Source organism: Hippoglossus stenolepis, chromosome 5 (genome assembly GCF_022539355.2).
Source record: "Hippoglossus stenolepis isolate QCI-W04-F060 chromosome 5, HSTE1.2, whole genome shotgun sequence".
NCBI lineage: Eukaryota > Metazoa > Chordata > Actinopteri > Pleuronectiformes > Pleuronectidae > Hippoglossus > Hippoglossus stenolepis.
In genome coordinates, this window is record NC_061487.1 from 28,520,306 (window position 1) to 28,541,324 (window position 21,019).

The window sequence follows — 21,019 nt, forward strand, 5'->3', positions numbered from 1 at the left end:
TTGTTGTTCACTGGTTCTTACACTGACACATCTGTGAAGGGAGGAGACACAGACACATCCTGACTGGGAGAGACTGGTTGTCATTGAGGAAGAGTTAGTGATTTTCTGATTCTGCATTTCACTGATGAGCTGGTTGTGAGTTCTTTATCTGTGTTAACACATTTCAAAGTGAATAGTTGCTCTGGGAACTGTCACATTCAGCTCACAACAGCACAGGTTGTAAGATTCACATTCTTCAAAGTTTCCAGAAAAGTTAACAAATCTTTTCAATGGAATAAAAAACAACTTACAAAGTGCTTCACAAACGAAAAACACAAGTAAAAATACATTAAAACACACGTATGAAAGAGTCAAAGTATAAAAACACTACAGGTGACAGAAATGTAATCGTGACCACACTTTAAAAACTAGAATTAGATCAAATCGTGGTACGATAACAGCAGGTTTGAAGTTTGGATTTAAAGGAAGCTTCTGACTCAGCCTGCTGTATTTCCTCAGGTTGTTTCAGAGTCTCAGACTCTTATTTCTAAAGCTCTGTCCCCCTCAGTGTTAAGCTGAGCTGTTACAACAGCACATGCAGCCAGAGATGATACAGACTTACAGCAAAGTTAATGGAGTTCTGAAGAAGAACAATGACAAAGAGCAAAGGAACCATGTCAACAACTGTTCAGCTTCTATCAAAGAAAATGATAAACTGCTCAAACTGTTTCTATATAATACAAGTGACACCAAAGTTCTTTCTGTTCTGAAACAGTTGATGAAGTTTGTCTGTGACGGAGCAAAGAATCGATCCCAGTCGTCAGGAACCTGATCCTGAGTGTTTTTACCGTTTACTGTTTTAACTCTGCAGAAATTACAAAACCTCTTCAAGCAGCAAAGTTTGTTTTGTGGGTTAAACCTCGGACAAATTTGGTGTCAAGAAGTTTTGATCCAGTCTGGATTCAAACTGTACGACCCAGGAGCGTCTGTCCGTGAGGTGACGACGTGAAACACTGAAGCAACACGACAAACTCGTTGTGAAGTTTCATCCTCATGAAAATCAACAGCACGATAAACACAACGACCTCAAGTCCACAACATCACAATATCTCCAATATGTGGCTTGTGTGTCAGGACTCAACTCAACGTCTTCACCCTGAAACTTCACCAAACCATTATTTCTCCACTTCTTTAAATCTGTGTGACGAACTCTCTTCATCCACTGAGATCACAAACAAGATCTGGGTTTTGAAAATCAGCCAGTGGAAGAAAACTTTGCTCATTTGTCTGCGATGAAGCTGTTTTAGTGCAGAAAAGCTGCAAAGACAGAGACTGAACATGAAAACTGAGGTTTGTGGAGTTTCAGGAGGAAACTGCCTCAGTTATTCTCTCACAGGAGTTTCACTTTGTCTCCATCAGCTTTGAATGAGATCCTGGAATGAAGACAAAAGAACAGACTGGATTTATTCTTTATTTCAACTTTCAGCTTCTTCACACATTACATTTTTATTGCTTTATACATATATAAGAGATTTAAATGTATATACACATGTATAAGAAACACATGTGATGAGAGCTGCAGGACAAACCCTCAGAGGGACTCGATCAGGACACTCTCCAATGGAACTGCTGGTTCAGATCAGGAAAATCAAAAAGAACAGAAACCTACGCAGCAGCAGATCAATATGCCCGTTCACTAAATATGTAAATACAACGAGGACGAGTGGATTCACACTTTACAGAGATGAGCCGTGATAAAAACAAACCAGGTTCCACATTTACAATGTGACCAAACATCCCATAACACTGATGCTCTGTAAATCCAACCAGAGTGCAGTTGGTCTGTTGGACATGTTGACGCTCTGAGTTCATTGATCACTTCATCAGTAAAGTCTGTTCAGTGACTCTTGTTCAGTGATTTCATGGACACACAATCAGTTTGTTTCACCTCCGTCTCACATGTGGAAAAGAAAAGAACAAAGAATCATCTCATTGATGAGGATCAGGATCAATACAGGTTCTAAAACATCACACAACCTGATTTCTACTTTGATTTAGAAAACAACAGCAACATTAGATCTTTAAAACACATTCATGTCAGTGTAATTATAGATTTCTGTCTTTACAAAGTGAGAACTGAATATGTGTGATAAAGGAAGGTCAGTGTTTGATTGACAGCTGATCTCTGTGTGGAGCAGAAACGTCACCACGACGAACTTTGATCAACAAACATGGAGACAGAAGAAGTTAAAGATTTAAACACAGAATCTAAATCACTGCTTTTAATGACTCGAGTCTATTTGAGTTTACAGAACTCAGCTGTGTCTCCATCATCATAAACCCTAACTCCAGCATAGAGAGGCTGAGTGAATGTGGTCTGGACTCTGTGGAGGAGAGTCATGGTGTCAGAGACTCTGTAGAAGGACAGAACACCTGCACTGTGATCCAGGTACACTCCTACTCTGGAGGACAGAGGACCTGACACTGGAGTCCTGATGCTGTTGTAACGAAAGATATAACTGTTTCCATCACAATATAATGACCAAGATTTATCATTGTATCCAAATGCACATTCACCTGAGTCTCCTGCTCTGCTGATATTCTTGTATGTGACTGCTACATGAACTCCTCCTCTCACCCCCACCTCCACCTCCCAGTAACAACGTCCAGTCAGACTCTCTCTACTCAGGACCTGACGCCAACTAGTGAATCTGTCTGGGTGATTAGAATAAGACTGTTCTTCACTCATATATGTTACTTTTCTGTTTCTCTCAGATAATAACAGATGATTGTTTACTGTGTTTGGATCCAGTGTGATTTTCTGTGAATATCTTAAGAAGTCAGCTCTGGTCTCTGGCTCTGGTTGTGACAGTAAAACATCCACTTGAGACACAATCTGTAAAATCTCTGTCTCTGTCTCACTCAGAATGTCCTGTAGTCGACCTCTGACCCGGGACACAGCTGCTGTCACGTCCTCAAAGTACCTCAGAGGACGGATCCTGATGCTGGATGAGTGTGTAGATTCACTGAGTGGTGACAGTGAGGGGTAGTTGTGTAGAAACTGGTTGTGATCCTCTGTGTCTGAGAGCTGCTTCAGTTCATGGTCTTTCCTCTTCAGCTCAGTGATCTCCTGCTCCAGTCTCTCCTGAAGCTCTCTGACTCGACTCACTTCAGTTTCCTGCTGGGATCTGATCTGCTGCTTCACATCAGAGCTTCTTTTCTCCAGCAGACGGATCAGCTCAGTGAAGATCTTCTCACTGTCCTCCACTGCTTTATCAGCAGAGCCAGTGACGGCCTCCTCCTTCTGTGAAGCAGCTTCACATCTTTCTCTGTGTCCTGGAGTCTCTGCTGGATTGTTTGTCTCCTCAGCCCGAGCTCTCTCTGCCTCTCAGTCCTTTCTGCTGCAGCTGACACTGTGTCGTGGTCTTTATGTTCATCCACAGAGCAGAGATAACAGATACACTGCTGATCAGTGCGGCAGAACATCTTCATCACCTCATCGTGACGAGAGCAGATGTTCTCCTGGAGCTTCTCCGAGGGCTCCACCAGCTTGTCCTTCTTCAATGGAGCTGACTGAAGATGAGGCTGGAGGTGTTTTTCACAATAAGAGGCCAAACAATTCAAACAGGACTTGAGAGCTTTCAGTTTTCTCCCAGTGCAGACATCACAGGCCACATCTTCAGGTCCAGCATAGCAGTGATCAGCAGGAGCAGCTTGGAGTCCAGTCTTCTTCAGCTCCTCCACTAAATCAGCAAACATGGTGTTTTTCCCCAGGACAGGCCTCGGTGTGAAGGTCTGTCCACACTGAGGGCAGCTGTAGCTTCCTGTCTCCTCCTCTTTGTCCCAGAGGTTTAATAATTCTAGTTATATTTAAAATCTACTGTATTTTAGTTAATTAGTTTTAACGGCAGTTTAAGATTTCGTCGTAGTTTTCGTTTAGTGACGTCACTTCAGCCTCGTGTTTGTCACAGGAAAAAAGTGGTTGAAGAAGATGACATCATACGTTACCTTGTTTCCGTGTGGTGACTCCGTGATGACAACATGAATGTGATGCAAAAACACAACACTTTAACTGTCTTGTTTGTTTATTGTTAAACTAATATAAAAAAGTTTTTAATCTGAGAAACAGGAAGTTACAGAATCGACTAAAAACAAACAGCAACTCTCACTTTAGTTCATGTTAACGTCACAAAACATCAGTAATGATCAGGAACCAGTTTATGTAGCCGCAGCGTCTTCAGGTCCAACAGCACCAGGCGCTCAGCAGGGACCCCAGCAGCGCCAGGATGGGCGTCGCCATGGTAACGGCATGGCTGGAGTTGCACAGGTTGCTGCTGCAGCAGCGGTAAGTGAAGCCGGAGATGGCCGGGAACATCTGGGTGAGGCGAGAGTTATCACAGTCTGTGTATCTGATGCACTGACGGATGGTCTTTCCACCTGGAGACAAAGAACACACACACATATATCTATATATATATATATATAACCTATGTCATATGTCATATATCTACTGATAAATCTGAATTATATTCAGCCTCTATAATGAGCTGCAGGAAAACACTGATCCCAGGTCTGATAAAGAGAAGTTTCTGTTTGTATGAAAGTGCTGAATGTACTGAAACAAAAGTGTTAGGTGGTGTCAACCCTGTAAAGATGGACTTTAAACATATTTTGGTATTTGGTATATTTTGGTTCTATAACGTCCCCGTCCCCTTCTTAAATGTAGTTAACAGACTTATTTTTCCTGTGAAGCGAATAAAACTGATAAAAATGTTTAAAAAATACCATTCATTTAAGCATACTGTATCAGTGATTCATATTTCAGCCACAGAAATTTTATATTTTACTTAAAATTGAATACAGGTCTTGGTATTATCGGTCACACCACATGAGTGGTCGCTCCAAATGATATGAAGACCTCCTATCATTTAAAGAGATCAATAAACAATAAATTCCATACAAAAAATTGATTTAAACCAGATTTTATAAAAATTTCATAGAATTTTCATGATCACAAACATTTCATCAACATTTTTTAAAATAAAAATCTCATCACAAACATTTAAGTGCTGCACACATTGTTATGAACAAACATTTCATTAAACTTGACGTGTGAAAGTACGTTGGGCTCCATCTGCATCAAGTTGGTTTATGATGCAACTTCCTGTCTTTGACTGGTTTCAAACATCAAAGTCCCAAATTGGTCCTTTGTTGATGGTCGCACCACATGATATTTCATAAAATGGACGTCATCGGACAAAGTCTGTTTGTATACTATGATGGAAATATGAATGCAAATGCTTTGCAATTTTGTACAGGATTACAAAAGACTTTGGAAATCCTGCCAAATATGGCAGAAAATACATTTGAATAGATTTTGAGTAATTTCAAAGTTTTCAAAACACTAGTCATGGCCGGACGGTCGCACCACATGATATTTTGACACTTTAAAAAACAGAAACATTACAAATAACTAATGCTTTTTGGAAAATTAAAGTGTGTACATATACGGGAAAGGTTCTACATATATATGGTATTTCTTTATGTATTTAAACCTTTTTTTAACTGAAGAAAATGCAGTCGGACAGAAAATCTAGGCGTCAGGTCCGAAACAGGACGTTGAGGGTCTGACTCCTCCGTCCTTCTGACTCCACCCACATGACTACGTTATCGTTTGAAAACTCATCATCTCTGCTGCAGTTTCATCTGACCTCCGATTGGTCAGGCTCCTGTCACATGACCCCCTTCTACAATAAAACCACCAGCATCAGCCTGAGCTTCCAGAGTAGAAGAACATGGAGAATCAAAGGGTCATTGACCCTGTTGTCTTTGTTTACAGCTGTTAGTTAAAGTCTCTATTTTACTATGATACAGCTGTTTACATGTGGAGGACACCAGATGTTGTTCAATCTGTTTACACAGGACCAGTGTATGTGAGTGGTCACATGATCTGTGTTTTCAGGCCTGTGTGTGGGCGGGATTAAAACTGATAGGAACAGAGATGGTTTTCAAATTAAAACCTATTTGTGTGGATGTAGCGTCAGGAGCTTTTCAAATCCTGACTAACATCAAGTGAGAACTGGAATCAGAGAAATGAGCCGAGTGAGAATCTTTAAGAAAAACTTCAAACATCGTTCCTCTAATCTTCATGTGACCTTCAAACCCAACTGGGTTTTATTTGAAACATTTTATTTGTGCTTTACTGGAGGCCATGTTGTTTCTTGTATGTTTGAATGACTGAATGACAGTTTTCTGTTCTTTTAACTGTAAATGATTCTTAATTATTATGAACACTGACCTCGTTCACTCAGAGAAATACAGGAGTCCTCATACGTGCACTCCTGGACGTTCTCACAGCGTCCGGTGTAATCCGAGCATTTGTAGCAGCGAAGTCCAGATCCTGCAGAAGAAGAAACTGGTTTTACTTTCATCAGCTCGACGGACCGAGGTCAACCATCAACAGGAAATTAGGTGTTTTATTTTGACGGGTCAAAGAGGCATCAATACTCAGGTTTAGTTCAGACACACACACACACACACACACAGCTACACAGGCACACACACACACACACACACACACACACACACACACACACACACACACACACACACACACATACATTTATAATATTATATGTGTTTAATTAATTGTTTGAATTATATATATATATATATATATATATATATATAATTCAAACAATCAGACAACACACATCAGTAATAATTTCAGCATTACAGAATTATGTCTGATATTTCAGTTGAGACACCAACAGGATCCCGTGTGTGGATCCCGTGTGTGGATCCTGTGAGTGGATCCTGTGTGTGGATCCTGTGGATCCCGTGTGGATCATGTGTGGATCCTGTGTGTGGATCCCGTGAGTGGATCCTGTGTGTGGATCCCGTGAGTGGATCCTGTGTGGATGTGTGTGGATCCCATGTGTGGATCCTGTGTGTGGATCCGTGTGTGGATCCCGTGAGTGGATCCTGTGTGTGGATCCCGTGTGTGGATCCTGTGTGTGGATCCTGTGTGTGGATCCTGTGTGTGGATCCCGTGTGGATCCCGTGTGTGGATCCTGTGTGTGGATCCTGTGTGTGGATCCTGTGAGTGGATCATGTATGTGGATCCCATGTGTGGATCCTGTGTGTGGATCCCGTGTGTGGATCCTGTGAGTGGATCACGTATGTGGATCCCATGTGTGGATCCCGTGTGGATCCCGTGTGTGGATCATGTGTGTGGATCATGTATGTGGATCCCGTGTGGATCATGTGTGTGGATCCCGTGTGTGGATCCCGTGTGTGGATCCTGTGTGGATCATGTATGGATCCCGTGTGTGGATCCCGTGTGTGGATCCTGTGTGTGGATCATGTGTGTGGATCCCGTGTGTGGATCCTGTGTGTGGATCATGTGTGGATCATGTGTGTGGATCCCGTGTGTGGATCCCGTGTGTGGATCCTGTGGGATCATGTATGTGGATCCCGTGTGTGGATCATGTATGTGGATCCCGTGTGTGGATCATGTGTGTGGATCCCGTGTGTGGATCCCATGTGAACTCACCCAGATGAAGCGTCCCACAGCAGAGCAGCAGGAAGAGTCCGAGGCAGAGCTTCATGTCGTCTCACAGATCGACCTGAAGCAGACTGGAGGACGGAGCCACAGCAGCAGAGCGTCCGGCTGGTTTGGTGTCCGAGCTTGTTCCACTGTCACTGAACTCCCCCTGAGGAGGATGGCAGTGGACTGAGAGTGGCTCTTTGTCCAGGGGCCCACAAAGACCCCCTGTCTGAGCAAACATCCTCCTCCTCCTCCAACAATCAGTGTTCATGTACAGCAAAGGTCTCGTCTCACTGTGGATCTGCTGAATCCATCATGTGTCTCCACTGATAAACATCTTTCATTCCAATACAAGTAACTGTGGTGACTAAAGTACTGTGGTGTTGGTATATTATATCATATTGTATTATATATTGTATTGTATTGTATGATATGATATATTATAATATTACTTAAGCATCAATGTCTACGCAGCATTTTAAAGTGTAACTTATGACATTATGACATTTAGACGGTGGTTTGAGGGTGCCGAGGTTTCTGTGTGTGTGACTGTGTCGACTGTTCTGTTGTTTCTATCGGTTCCAGGGCGTGACGCTCAGCTGCTGCCTCACAGAGCAGCGTCTGTATCTGCGTCCAGCCCGGAGACCTTTTGTCCAGACCTTCACTCTTCACTCTAACTACTTGACTTTGAACACTGGAGGACGAACGTGAAACCATCATTTATTCTTTCTCCGCTTTCCCCTCATTCTCCACCAGGAGGCGCTTTGGTCGCACTTGACACTCGAGTCAGGGATCACGATCCAATAACTCGTATATAAAGAGATAAGCAGAGTGAGACCCCTAGTGGCAGATGTTACTGCATGTTTGAATCTGTGCAGTGAACATGAACACGAAACACCCGAGACCAGGTCCACATCCATTCCTAACTCCTAACCCCTAACTCCTAACCCCTAACTCCTAACTCCTAACACCTAACTCCTAACTCCTAACCCCTAACTCCTAACACCTAACTCCTAACTCCTAACACCTAACTCCTAACCCCTAACTCCTAACCCCTAACTCCTAACACCTAACTCCTAACCCCCTAAATCATAACCCCTAACCCCTAACTCATAACACCTAACCCTAACTCATAACCCTAACTCCTAAATCATAACACCTAACCCTAACTCATAACACCTAACCCCTAACTCCTAAATCATAACACCTAACTCCTAAATCATAACCCCTAACCCCTAACTCATAACACCTAACCCCTAACTCATAACACCTAACCCTAAATCATAACCCCTAACTCCTAACACCTAACACCTAACCCCTAACTCCTAACCCCTAACTCATAACACCTAACCCCTAACCCCTAACTCATAACCCCTAACTCCTAACACCTAACCCCTAACACCTAACCCCTAAATCATAACTCCTAACACCTAACCCTTAACTCCTAACCCCTAACCCACTGATCAGGTGACGTCAGCTGATTGGTTGACAGTCAATGACAGTGAAGACGACAGTTTCACCAACGTCCTTTAATTCGCTGCTGAACCACTCAGACGTTTTTTAGAGCTTCATTTGAATATCGAGTGTTAGCGGGGGTCGGATCTCCTGCTGACGCCTGTTGTCCGTGTCCGTCACCCAAGCGAACACATTTCCTTCCTGTCGGGCCGAGCGGCAGCAAAGTTTTTGTTCTCTGATGAAAATCTTCTCACGTCCCCTGGAAACCAAAACTTCCTCCTTCAGACAAAAACTTGGAGAAACCCTAATGAGATGGAGCAGGAGTCTGTGACAGCCCCCCCCCCCGACCTCTGACCCCAGCAATGTGGTGGAACGTCAAAAGAAGTTTGAAGAAAGATGCTCAGATAAAATGTATTTTAATCTGTAATATGCATCAGAAGCAGAATAGAAAAAAACAATGAGCAGAGAAATAAGTTTGTTTTTGGTTCATCCGCGATAAGAAGTTCAGCATAAACCAAACTGAAAGCAGCTCTGGAGTCAGATTACAATCAGCCACGGTATCGTGAAGAGAAATTCAGAATAAGAGCACAACAGTGATTAGAGCGACTGAGCTCGATGCTGCTCTGACGTCACATCTCACACAGCTCATCCCAACATTAGCAACCACGTGCAAACAACACACACATGCACAAAATATCCATAAAATCATAGACACACAGCTTTTATCTTTCAGTCACATGAAAGGATTCAACAGCTCAGAGCGTCACGTCGTCATGACAACTTCAACAGTTGGAAAAATACACTTGTTATTACTGCTCAGTAACGATCGACTGCCTCTAATTAGAACCCCTTAAGGATTATTGACCACCGATGCCGACATAAGGTCGGGTGTTCATTTGTTTCTGAAATACTTTATACAATTTGTTGAAATCCTCGTCATGTCCTGATAGATTCAATAAATAAAGTCGTCTGAAAAAACCCCGGAAAAAGTCGGTGTCTCACAAGACAAAACAAACATGACCAATCAAAGTAAGGATTGTCTGTCACTAACCGTCTGTCTGCGTTCACCCTGTCTGTCCTCTCACTGCACGAGTCTTCAGATGGAGAAATCACCTCTGAGACCAGAGTGAGACGTTAGCGAGTCACAGAGAAGTCATCTTGAGTAGTTGTCAGTCAGTGATGGAAACAGGACACCAGGGTGCGACAGTGAGGTGACCGAGCGCCCCAGTTTTGGTTCATGATGTCAATATGACGGGAAAAAACAGGAAGGCAAATTCCTCTACTGGCAACGGGAAAGGAAAAAAATTACCAACAATAGCTTTAATAATACCTACATATACAACTTAAGTGCTAAAAGCAACACTTGAACATCTTCATGCAGTTTTATGAAACGTTTGGAAACCGAGCTTTGGTCAAACAAAGAAGATGCATCAGTGAAAAAGAACCTAGTTCAAACATGTGCCGCAGTGCTAAACAAATATTATGGCCGAGCAGGTGAGCACCTTTTGCTTCAGTTCTTGCATTCAGTCAAAATGTCACAATCCTCAATTCAAGAGAAAAATAGTCTCTTTAAAAACCAGTTGAAAAGCATATACAGTTTACACAGTTTGTACAGTGTGAAGCAGGCTGTGTGTTTCTAATTGAAATATAAAGCCTGTTCTCATCCCAACACTCGTTTGATTGTTCCTCATGTGAAACTGACTCCAGTATTTAACTCGTGTGGGTCGGACTCATCGGTGAAGGAACACTTCTCCTCACCGGCGACACCCAGTGGCCGAAAGCTTTACGTTTTCAGGTTATCGTCCGTCCCATTCTTGTGAACATGATATTTCAAGAACTCCATCAAATAGATTTCTTCTAATTTTGACCAGTTGTCACTTGAACTCAAAGATCAACTGATTCAATTTCAGAGGTCAAAGGTCGCAGTGACCTTATAATAATCTGGGGAAAAATGTATGTCGACTGAATCTGTGCAGTTTGGCGGAGGTGTACAACCACGGTGCGGTTCTTTCTTTTTTCTCTACAGGTGAAGCAGAATCTGTGTCCAGGGACCAGAACTTGGCGCTGGAAGCTTCTGGTTTCTGTTTCTAGTTCGACCAATCAGGTTTGAGCTGGAACACATAGTCTGAAATATATCGACTATTGACTTTTTAATTCATCTACTTTATATAGCTATTGATCGAGATTAGCCAAAATATCAAAACATCTTGCGTTTTATATGGATAAACGTTCGACTCGTGATAAAAGACAGAACAGAGAACGGAAGACAAAGTCTCATATCTACCCAGCGGCTAATTCCTCGTCTGATGATTTCCAAAACTATACTAAAGATCAGCTTCCCATTAACTTAGCTAACACCCCTGGGAGTGCCTGTTAGATGTCTGGGTAAAACTCTGTGTTGACGTCAACACTATGCAAAACAGACTTCTGATCAGCAGTTGACATCCTGTTCAACACCTCGGTTGACAGAGAGTAACTGTTGCCAGACTTCTCCTCGAACCAGCTGTCCAACGCTCGCTTCCCGTCGAAGCTGGTGATGGACGGTCCGTTAACTGCCACGGTCAGAAGGTCGTTCATCTGCTCCAGGGTCAGCCGGGAACGGTTGTTCTTGCACATCTTCTGTAGAGAACCTCGTCCTTTATCGCAGCAGGCCGTGGAACTTGGCAGCACCCTGACAACCTGCACAATCCGGTTCAGCAGAGGAAAACGCTGCTTGTACCTGCAGATGTGACTGATGACTTCTTTGAAGCCATTCATGCTGTAGTAGTCTGCTTTCAGATCCTTCCATTCCACCACCAGGCAGCCTCTGAACTCTGTCCTGGCCTGGGAGCTCTCTTGACCTACAGAAGGAATGGACTCCAGATGTTTGAATATCAGCTGGATTTCCTCCTGCCCGTAGGCTTGAAGGTCCTCCCGGTTGTGAGGCCATGTGGACAGGTCCAGGACCTTGCAGGCTTTGGCAAATGAGCGGCTTTGCAGATCCAGCCTCTGGGAGAGGATGCCTTGGCTCTTGTTGCAAATCTTTTCTCGGATCGACTGAAACTTGGACTCAGCAACACGCAGATTCTTCAGAGCAACGCCGTTGAAACTTTCACGGAAGTTTTCCTCGAACTCCTGTAGATACTCTCCAGGGCAGTCCACCAACTGGCCTATCTCCTGAATGGCCTCCTCGACTTTGGCTTCCACCTGTGACACCAGCAGGTACTCTCCCTGGAAGGTGAAGGCTAACCGTGAAAGAACCCCTATGATGTCCAGGAGGAAGTAGATGAGCTTTACTGATTGATAGTCCATGAGGAACTGGAGGAGAGTGAGAGCGATGGCTGCAGCATCAGCTCTCTGGGTCTGGCTGCTGATCTCCTTCAGATGGGCAACTACCTCCAAGTAGTCTTTGATGAGTGCATTAAGGACATTTGGTTCTCCAATGATCCATCGAATGGCTCTGATGTCTCCAAGGAACTCCGTCTCCTCTGACAGTGTCGGAGCAGTTGACCGTAGCTCGGCCATCATACGAGGGGAGTAGCGGTAGAAACTGAGGAGTTGCTTAAGGTTGTTTTCCAGGTCCTCAAGACAGGAGAGCTCCTTCCCACTGATAGCATCCAGCACCTCAAGATGAGGCCGATGGATCATGATGGGAAGACAGAGGATCCAGGGAAAAGACTTTTGCACAGCTATGTACAAATTGGCTCTCATTCCTGAAGAGATGTTAGTACCATCCACCCCCAGACCCACAACCATCGAGTCCTGAAACCTGAGTCCCAGAACGCCAAAGGCTCGTTCTATGGCCTGGAGATATCCGTCCACACTGGCCACGCTCAGTCTCTGCAAGGACAGGAACTCAGTGTTGGGTGAGCCCTCATTGGTTATGAACTGCACATAGACCGCCACCATGTCTGAGAAGAGGTCGTCATTCTGGGCATCCATTATGATGCTGAGAAAGGGAGACAGGCGCATCTTCTCAGCCAGGTCTTCTTTTAAAGCCCGGGAGATGTGGTGGATCAGCATCTGACAGTCTCCTTCATTCATGTACTGATCCACCACTTTGAGCTCACATTTCTTCAGCAGCTCTGCCAGTGGACGGAGGTCTGAGAAGGGCCGTCCCTCCAGGGCCAAGTGGTACGCTGCGTTGAACAGCAGCAGCATGTTCTTGCACATCTCCTCTGTCTTCTCTGGGTGCATGCGCAGCTTGTACAGCTGCAGACACTTCTTGTGAAGGTTGCTCTGGCTGTGGAGCTTGATTGTGTGGATTTTGAACTGCTTCGAGCCAATGATGAAGGCGGATGTTCGGGATGACTGGACGGTGTACTGGCGGCAGACGTGGCACCACATCTCATTCAGGGTCGGTGAGTAGCGAAGGAACCAGAACTTTTTTAGCCACTCCTGCTTGAAACGACGAATCCGTCGGCCTCCTCCAGAGGAAAGCTTCGAAGAGTCCTCTGTAAAAATCACAAGATCTGCAGCAATCGACTCATCAGCCGAGTCCACGTCCTGGTCGTCTTCGTCCAGAACCACCTGGGTGGGGGTCAAGGGGTTCATCCCTGAAAACACAAACACAATCATCTTCCAGTCATTTTTGTTTGGTTTAGATTTAAATTTCAAAATTTGAATAATACTATTACCGATCAATTTGAACTTGTTATTGTGATTTTTGGTTGTGGATGGAAGCCACTTTGACCCAGACTGAAATATCTCAAACTTTACTGCAGACACTCATGGTCCCCAGAGGATCAATCCAACTGATCCTCTGACTGGTCTTTGCACAACAAGTCTGTATTTATTGTGTGAAATTTCGGCATATAAAAATATATACGACCTAATTTGTGTCAATCACACACGACCCCGAAACTTTAGTCCGCCATTAAAGTTTTCAGAGCATGTTGGATTTGCTGCGTTGTTCACATCTGTCTGTCGTGTCAGGGAAATGTTTGAGGTGTTCAGGATCAACTGGATCACAGACATTTGTTTTCTATTTAATGTGTGGTCTCAGAGCTGGGAGCGAATCAAACTGGATCCCGATGCCCTGAAACCGAAGTGGAAATGATCAGAAGATGAAATTCTCCTTGTTCCTGACGGCTTCTCAGGATTAGATGGACCCAGTCGTTAGTGAGACGATCACAGATCAACCCCACTGCTCCATCTGATCTCAGATCATCAGAATGAATAGAACAATAAAACACATCGGACTCACTGAACTTTGAATCCTTAAGAATATTCTGTCTGACATTTGAATTAGAAATAAAAATATGATAATATCCTGAATAAATAAAACATGAATAAAATAAACCACACAACCAAAACCCTAAATATAATGGACTCTGGCTCTGCTCTTAAATAAATATTAAACATTTGGCTCCGGGTTTATGTAACCAGCTGTAAACAGGACGGTTATTGTTCAGATGACAAACTCGACTAACTTGTGTCTGGAGCCCTGATGAGGTTCATACGCTTTAAGGAAAATCTCTCATCGACTATTGGACGGATCGATATGAAGCTTGCACAGTTTCATCACGTCCAGAGGATCAATCCAACTGAGTTTGGGGATTCTCTGACTTTCATCCCTCCATTCGTCTTTTTAAATTGTATTTGAAAAGATATTAATGAAAAACACTCACATTAGATAAAATCAGTTTCCATGAAGAAAACACATTGTTGATTTAAAGAATCAAGTTCACATCCAATTAAGACAAAGAACTACAGGTCTGACAAAGTCTGGAATAATGGGTCCAACAATTACTTTTCAAAACCTACCTTGAAAGTCTTCGATGGGTCCTTGCTCAGGGTGGGGGGGGACCTGATCGCGATGGGTCTGCTCGGACATCGACGGACCGACCACGCCCGCCTGTTCTCCTCTGACACGGGAAAGCTCCTCCTCCAGCTCCAGGATCCTCCTCTTCAGCTTGACACAGTTGGGGCAGAAGGAGGTGGAGGCCTCCTGGTTCCCCTCCTCCTTCTCCTCTGCCTTCAGGTTCAGGACGTTGGAGCCGCTTTCAGTCGAGTTCAAGCCCAACCAGAGCGCTGGCACTTTGCACTCACTGTGAAGGGACGACTGGGACCTGAACTCGCTGGGCTCCACTAGAGAAGCTTCGAGGACATCTTTGAAGATGAGGTCTATCTTCTTCCTCTTGGCAGGAGGCTGAGTGTCGGACTCGTCACTGGGTTGTTTACTGGGGCAGGCTTTGCCCTGCACAGCTGACTGCAGGTGGTCTCTCTGCACATTGGGCAGGACCTCTGGCTTCCTGGTTTCTAGAAGAAAACAGTTTTCAGATTCAGTGTCACTCTTCTATTAGCAGGCCCATACTGACCATCAGGAGCACAACGTGGCTTCTTGATTCTTAGGAATATTCTGTGTTTATTATTTTCATAATTTTACAAACTTCTTGACCAAATTTTTCATTTTAATTGTTGCGATTGACTGATCTTATGATGATAAACACAATTTCTACAATGACAATAAAACTCAACTTCAAACCTGGAATCAGTTTGGATCCAGTTCAGTTTTAACTGGAATATTGAGCTTCGCAAATAGAAAACAAATGTCCCCACGCCGCTGTAATAAAAGATGAGTCGCTCCATTATAAACTGTAGAGCAGAGAACAGATGTGACATTAGCACCACCTGCTGGAGAACAGATGTGCTAACTGGCCTCCAAATACAGCTGCACCTCAGTTTCTCCTAAATGTGTCACACTGACATCCAGAGGATCAGAGTCTGTTCAAGTGACGGACAAAAGATCACAGCCACACCACATGAATAAGAGATTTATCTTTGTAGTCACTGACTCACAATCACACAGCTCAGCTAAAACATGAATTTAAACCAGCGTTTATCTCCAATATTCAGTGAGGAAACTTTTAAAGCTCCACTCCAGCAGCATATTACACAAACAACCTAGAACTCTTCAATGATCCTCAAAATGATAGATTCAAAAGGGTTTTCAAGAAAAAATTCCCAATGCCATCCCCGGTCAACTCTCCTCCTGTCAGGTGACCAGCAAAAGCTGTTCATAAACAACATACATCTGGAAACATAAACTCCAGAAAACTGTGTCCAGACATTTCTCGTTTGTCCTGTGAAGCAGCAGCAGGTTGTTTCTGGACATGTTGTGTAGTTGGTGTTTGTGAAGCAGCAGCAGCAGGTTGTTGGCTCCAATTGCTCAAACAGGAACATGTGGGAACATCCAGGCAGGGGCGGAGCCTGTAGAGCAGCAGGAGGCGGAGCCTGTAGAGCAGCAGGAGGCCGGACATGACGTATAAACTCTGCTGTGGAAAGATCAGTGTTGTTGTTTACAGCTCATCCACACCGGCGTCGGCCCTCATCACCAGAAGATCTGGAACCTCCTCGTGTTTCCAAGTTGACGTCTTCGTCTTCTACGTGTACGGCTCCTCTTCTTCATCCTGAGATCTTTGTGTTCTTCCAGTTTCACGTCTGTTATGTTCAGCTCATATCTTAAAGCAGCTAAACTGAATATCAATAAATACAATTTAAAAAATCTGATATTTTTTATTACATTACATTTCATTGAGCTGTCGCTTTTATCCAAAGCGACTCACAATAAGTGGATCAACCGTGAGGAACAAACCCAGAACAACAAGAAAGCCAAACCACAAAGTGCGATAGGTAAGTGCTACTAAAGCGCTACTTCTTTTTTTTTTTTTACTTTTATATATATATATATATTTTTTTGTTCAAGGTATAGTCGAAGTTCATGATAAACGTGAACTCCTCCACTGAAGACTTTGTAACACAGGTAACACTACGACTCCAGCTGCCACACAACAGCTGTAAACTCCAAACTGAAGGAGCCTGCGTTCATCTCTGTGCTGAAGCATCTCACCTGAGTCCAGGTTGCAGTTGATGCTCCCCTGCAAAACACAGTGAAGCCGCTGGACGTAATCGTCGCTGTACCAAACCCTCAGCTTGTCTCCTGCCACCAGCCTCCGACACACTCTGAAGTAGATGCTTTTACAGTGTTGGAACGCCGTCAGGTTCCTGTCGCTCTCCTCAGACGAGGTCCGGACAAACCTGCAGGAAACACGAGGATCACGACATCAGCATCAGAGGAGACGTTCAGTTTCCATCAGGTCCCGAAACAACAGTGAACCTGTGATTCTACGGAGTGAATTCATTCTGTGAGGAAAATAGATTCCAACGTGTAAATTATAGTCTAATGTTGTTTATTTACTTGTAAATGACGTTATAGAAGTGGCTCAATGTTCCTCTCACGCTACATCTTTCATCAGGCGAAACCCCGACTGATCAGAGGGATTCTGGGTAGAGGAGTGTTCAAAGTGACCAATCAAAGGAGAGGAGCATCAACCACTGGCTCCACCTCCAAAGTCTCAAAGTTGTACTTGATGAGCGAGCGACTGTCGGCCGGTGTTGAGCAGTTGCGTGTTGGTTTGTGTGGTTTTAAATAAAAGTTATTTAAACTTCAGTTTGTTTGACTTGTTCAGCCACTTCCTGTTCTTCCTCCACTATCTCACCTGACGTCACAGGTTGTGTTTGACAGCACCGTCAGATGTTTAGCACCCAGTGTACGACGCTATCAACCACCTCCATTCTGTACATGGCTGTTTAAACTGAGACACCTGCAGGTAGAAACAGGAACTGCTCCATACAGCTGCTGTGTGTCAGCACATCTGTGAAAAACATGAATGAAACATCAAGTGTCAAAAAACAAACATCACCTCATCCAGTTTGCTTTGGTGTCATCACTGCCATCGATGGACTGATACGTGTTGTCTACATCAACAACCTGCAACAACAACAGAAACCAGAGGTTTAGAAAGGAGTTGCGTGTGGAGGCTGCTTTCTGATTGGTTGGACTCACTATCCAGGAGAAGAGGCCGGATGATTTGTCTTTAGACACCAGCTCCCCCTCATACGGACCGAACACCGCCCCCTTGGGGATGGTTGCGTCCGCACAGCGAACATCCACCTGACTTCCCTCTGAGAAGACCTCCAGACCTCCTGGGACCGTGAGAGCCGCCCTGTTGGCCAACCCCGGGATGGCGGGCGTGTCAGGGACAAACAGAGGGGGCCCGTGTGACGGACACTCGTCCAGGAAGTGGTCCTGACACTCCTCGCAGACTGTGGACAGACGTCAGATCTTTGAATTTATAAACAACAAAATAATTTAGGTTCAGTGGTTTTTCCCTGATGGAAGAAACTGAAGTATCTTACACCAGAGATCCAGAGGCTGCTCGTTCATGGTGGAACCATAATGATGAGAGAACCCACTTCACGGCCCACTGTGATATAAACAAACACATATATATATATTTATATATACAGTCACTGATCATCTTTATATACAGTTACTGATCATCTTTATATACAGTCACTGATCCTCTTTATATACAGTCACTGATCATCTTTATATACAGTCACTGATGGTCTTTATATACAGTCACTGATCATCTTTATATACAGTCACTGATCGTCTTTATATACAGTCACTGATGGTATTTATATACAGTCACTGATCCTCTTTATATACAGTCACTGTTCATCTTTATATACAGTCACTGATCATCTTTATATACAGTCACTGATGGTCTTTATATACAGTCACTGATCGTCTTTATATACAGTCACTGATGGTCTTTATATACAGTCACTGATCATCTTTATATACAGTCACTGATGGTCTTTATATACAGTCACTGATCATCTTTATATACAGTCACTGATGGTCTTTATATACAGTCACTGATGGTCTTTATATACAGTCACTGATGGTCTTTATATACAGTCACTGATGGTCTTTATATACAGTCACTGATCATCTTTATATACAGTCACTGATGGTCTTTATATACAGTCACTGATGGTCTTTATATACAGTCACTGATCATCTTTATATACAGTCACTGATGGTCTTTATATACAGTCACTGATGGTCTTTATATACAGTCACTGATGGTCTTTATATACAGTCACTGATGGTCTTTATATACAGTCACTGATCATCTTTATATACAGTCACTGATCATCTTTATATACAGTCACTGATCGTCTTTATATACAGTCACTGATCGTCTTTATATACAGTCACTGATCATCTTTATATACAGTCACTGATGGTCTTTATATACAGTCACTGATGGTCTTTATATACAGTCACTGATGGTCTTTATATACAGTCACTGATGGTCTTTATATACAGTAACTGATGGTATTTATATACAGTCACTGATCCTCTTTATATACAGTCACTGTTCATCTTTATATACAGTCACTGATCATCTTTATATACAGTCACTGATGGTCTTTATATACAGTCACTGATCGTCTTTATATACAGTCACTGATGGTCTTTATATACAGTCACTGATGGTCTTTATATACAGTCACTGATCGTCTTTATATACAGTCACTGATCATCTTTATATACAGTCACTGATCGTCTTTATATACAGTCACTGATCGTCTTTATATACAGTCACTGATCGTCTTTATATACAGTCACTGATCATCTTTATATACAGTCACTGATCATCTTTATATACAGTCACTGATGGTCTTTATATACAGTCACTGATGGTCTTTATATACAGTCACTGATCATCTTTATATACAGTCACTGATCGTCTTTATATACAGTCACTGATGGTCTTTATATACAGTCACTGATCGTCTTTATATACAGTCACTGATCGTCTTTATATACAGTCACTGATCATCTTTATATACAGTCACTGATGGTCTTTATATACAGTCACTGATGGTCTTTATATACAGTCACTGATCGTCTTTATATACAGTCACTGATGGTCTTTATATACAGTCACTGATCATCTTTATATACAGTCACTGATGGTCTTTATATACAGTCACTGATGGTCTTTATATACAGTCACTGATGGTCTTTATATACAGTCACTGATGGTCTTTATATACAGTCACTGATGGTCTTTATATACAGTCACTGATGGTCTTTATATACAGTCACTGATCATCTTTATATACAGTCACTGATCATCTTTATATACAGTCACTGATGGTCTTTATATACAGTCACTGATCGTCTTTATATACAGTCACTGATCATCTTTATATACAGTCACTGATCATCTTTATATACAGTCACTGATCCTCTTTATATACAGTCACTGATCCTCTTTATATACAGTCACTGATCCTCTTTATATACAGTCACTGATTGTCTTTATATACAGTCACTGATCATCTTTATATACAGTCACTGATGGTCTTTATATACAGTCACTGATCCTCTTTATATACAGTCGCTGATCATCTTTATATACAGTCACTGATCCTCTTTATATACAGTCACTGATCATCTTTATATACAGTCACTGATCATCTTTATATACAGTCACTGATCCTCTTTATATACAGTCACTGATCATCTTTATATACAGTCACTGATGGTCTTTATATACAGTCACTGATCATCTTTATATACAGTCACTGATCCTCTTTATATACAGTCACTGATCATCTTTATATACAGTCACTGATCATCTTTATATACAGTCACTGATCATCTTTATATACAGTCACTGATCCTCTTTATATACAGTCACTGATGGTCTTTATATACAGTCACTGATCATCTTTATATACAGTCACTGATCATCTTTATATACAGTCACTGATCATCTTTATATACAGTCTGTGGTTCCTCTGGTCGGTACAGAGTTGAACCGGTCAGGTTATATATATATATATATCAGGTTATATATATATATATCAGGTTATATATGGTCCGCTCGGTCTCAGTGACACACACACTGACCCACCTGGTGCAGACAGCGGGGACACGGGGCTTCTCTCCCGGGGGAAGCGTCGCTCTCACCCGGACACTGAGCTCCAGCCGCCGCCTCCAAAGTTTCCGTTAATTCACACAACGACTGTTTCCTCGATCTGTGGCCATCTTCATCACAGGAAGTGACGTCAGAGGAAGGAGGCGCCAGCGCGGGAAATAAAGCTATGTTTAAGTTTCAGTGAGAGACACAAACACACACAGAGACACACACACACAGACACACACACACTCACTCACTCACTCAC

The 21,019-nt window shown here is 43.0% G+C and overlaps 3 protein-coding genes across 3 annotated transcripts; all 3 read right to left on the reverse strand.

The window, feature by feature from the left end:
• Nucleotides 1-17: 17 nt before the first annotated feature.
• LOC118112648 (tripartite motif-containing protein 16-like) lies at nucleotides 18-4,022 on the reverse strand. Its single transcript, XM_047339798.1, is given in 4 exon segments — nucleotides 18-31; nucleotides 2,290-3,288; nucleotides 3,291-3,839; nucleotides 4,007-4,022. Coding segments are annotated over 4 exon segments (1,578 nt in total).
• Nucleotides 4,023-4,046: 24 nt separating this feature from the next.
• On the reverse strand, nucleotides 4,047-7,740 carry LOC118109780 (CD59 molecule (CD59 blood group)). Its single transcript, XM_035157162.1, has 3 exons — nucleotides 7,535-7,740; nucleotides 6,278-6,379; nucleotides 4,047-4,416 (listed from the first exon to the last, which is right to left on the reverse strand). The coding sequence occupies exons 1-3, from the start codon at nucleotides 7,587-7,589 to the stop codon at nucleotides 4,217-4,219; spliced, it is 357 nt and encodes a 118-aa protein (XP_035013053.1). The 5' UTR covers nucleotides 7,590-7,740; the 3' UTR covers nucleotides 4,047-4,216.
• A 1,642-nt stretch (nucleotides 7,741-9,382) lies between these two features.
• On the reverse strand, nucleotides 9,383-21,019 carry prdm11 (PR domain containing 11). The gene is made up of 7 exons (XM_035157654.2): nucleotides 20,749-21,019; nucleotides 18,164-18,231; nucleotides 17,811-18,070; nucleotides 17,668-17,735; nucleotides 16,815-17,002; nucleotides 14,729-15,223; nucleotides 9,383-13,518 (listed from the first exon to the last, which is right to left on the reverse strand). Exons 2-7 carry the CDS (start codon nucleotides 18,189-18,191, stop codon nucleotides 11,357-11,359), a joined length of 3,201 nt encoding a protein of 1,066 aa, XP_035013545.1. The 5' UTR covers nucleotides 18,192-18,231; nucleotides 20,749-21,019; the 3' UTR covers nucleotides 9,383-11,356.

Excerpts from the sequence above, each read along its gene's own strand:
- LOC118109780 (XM_035157162.1), bottom strand. The coding sequence starts at position 7,589 with ATGAAGCTCTGCCTCGGACTCTTCCTGCTGCTCTGCTGTGGGACGCTT. Across the intron at positions 6,380-7,534 it reads CTGTGGGACGCTTCATCTGG|GATCTGGACTTCGCTGCTAC; the intron begins GTGAGTTCACAT and ends CTTCTTCTGCAG. Across the intron at positions 4,417-6,277 it reads TATTTCTCTGAGTGAACGAG|GTGGAAAGACCATCCGTCAG; the intron begins GTCAGTGTTCAT and ends CTTTGTCTCCAG.
- prdm11 (XM_035157654.2), bottom strand. The coding sequence starts at position 18,191 with ATGAACGAGCAGCCTCTGGATCTCTGGT. Across the intron at positions 18,071-18,163 it reads GCAGCCTCTGGATCTCTGGT|TCTGCGAGGAGTGTCAGGAC; the intron begins GTAAGATACTTC and ends GTCTGTCCACAG. Across the intron at positions 17,736-17,810 it reads CCGGCCTCTTCTCCTGGATA|GTTGTTGATGTAGACAACAC; the intron begins GTGAGTCCAACC and ends TTGTTGTTGCAG.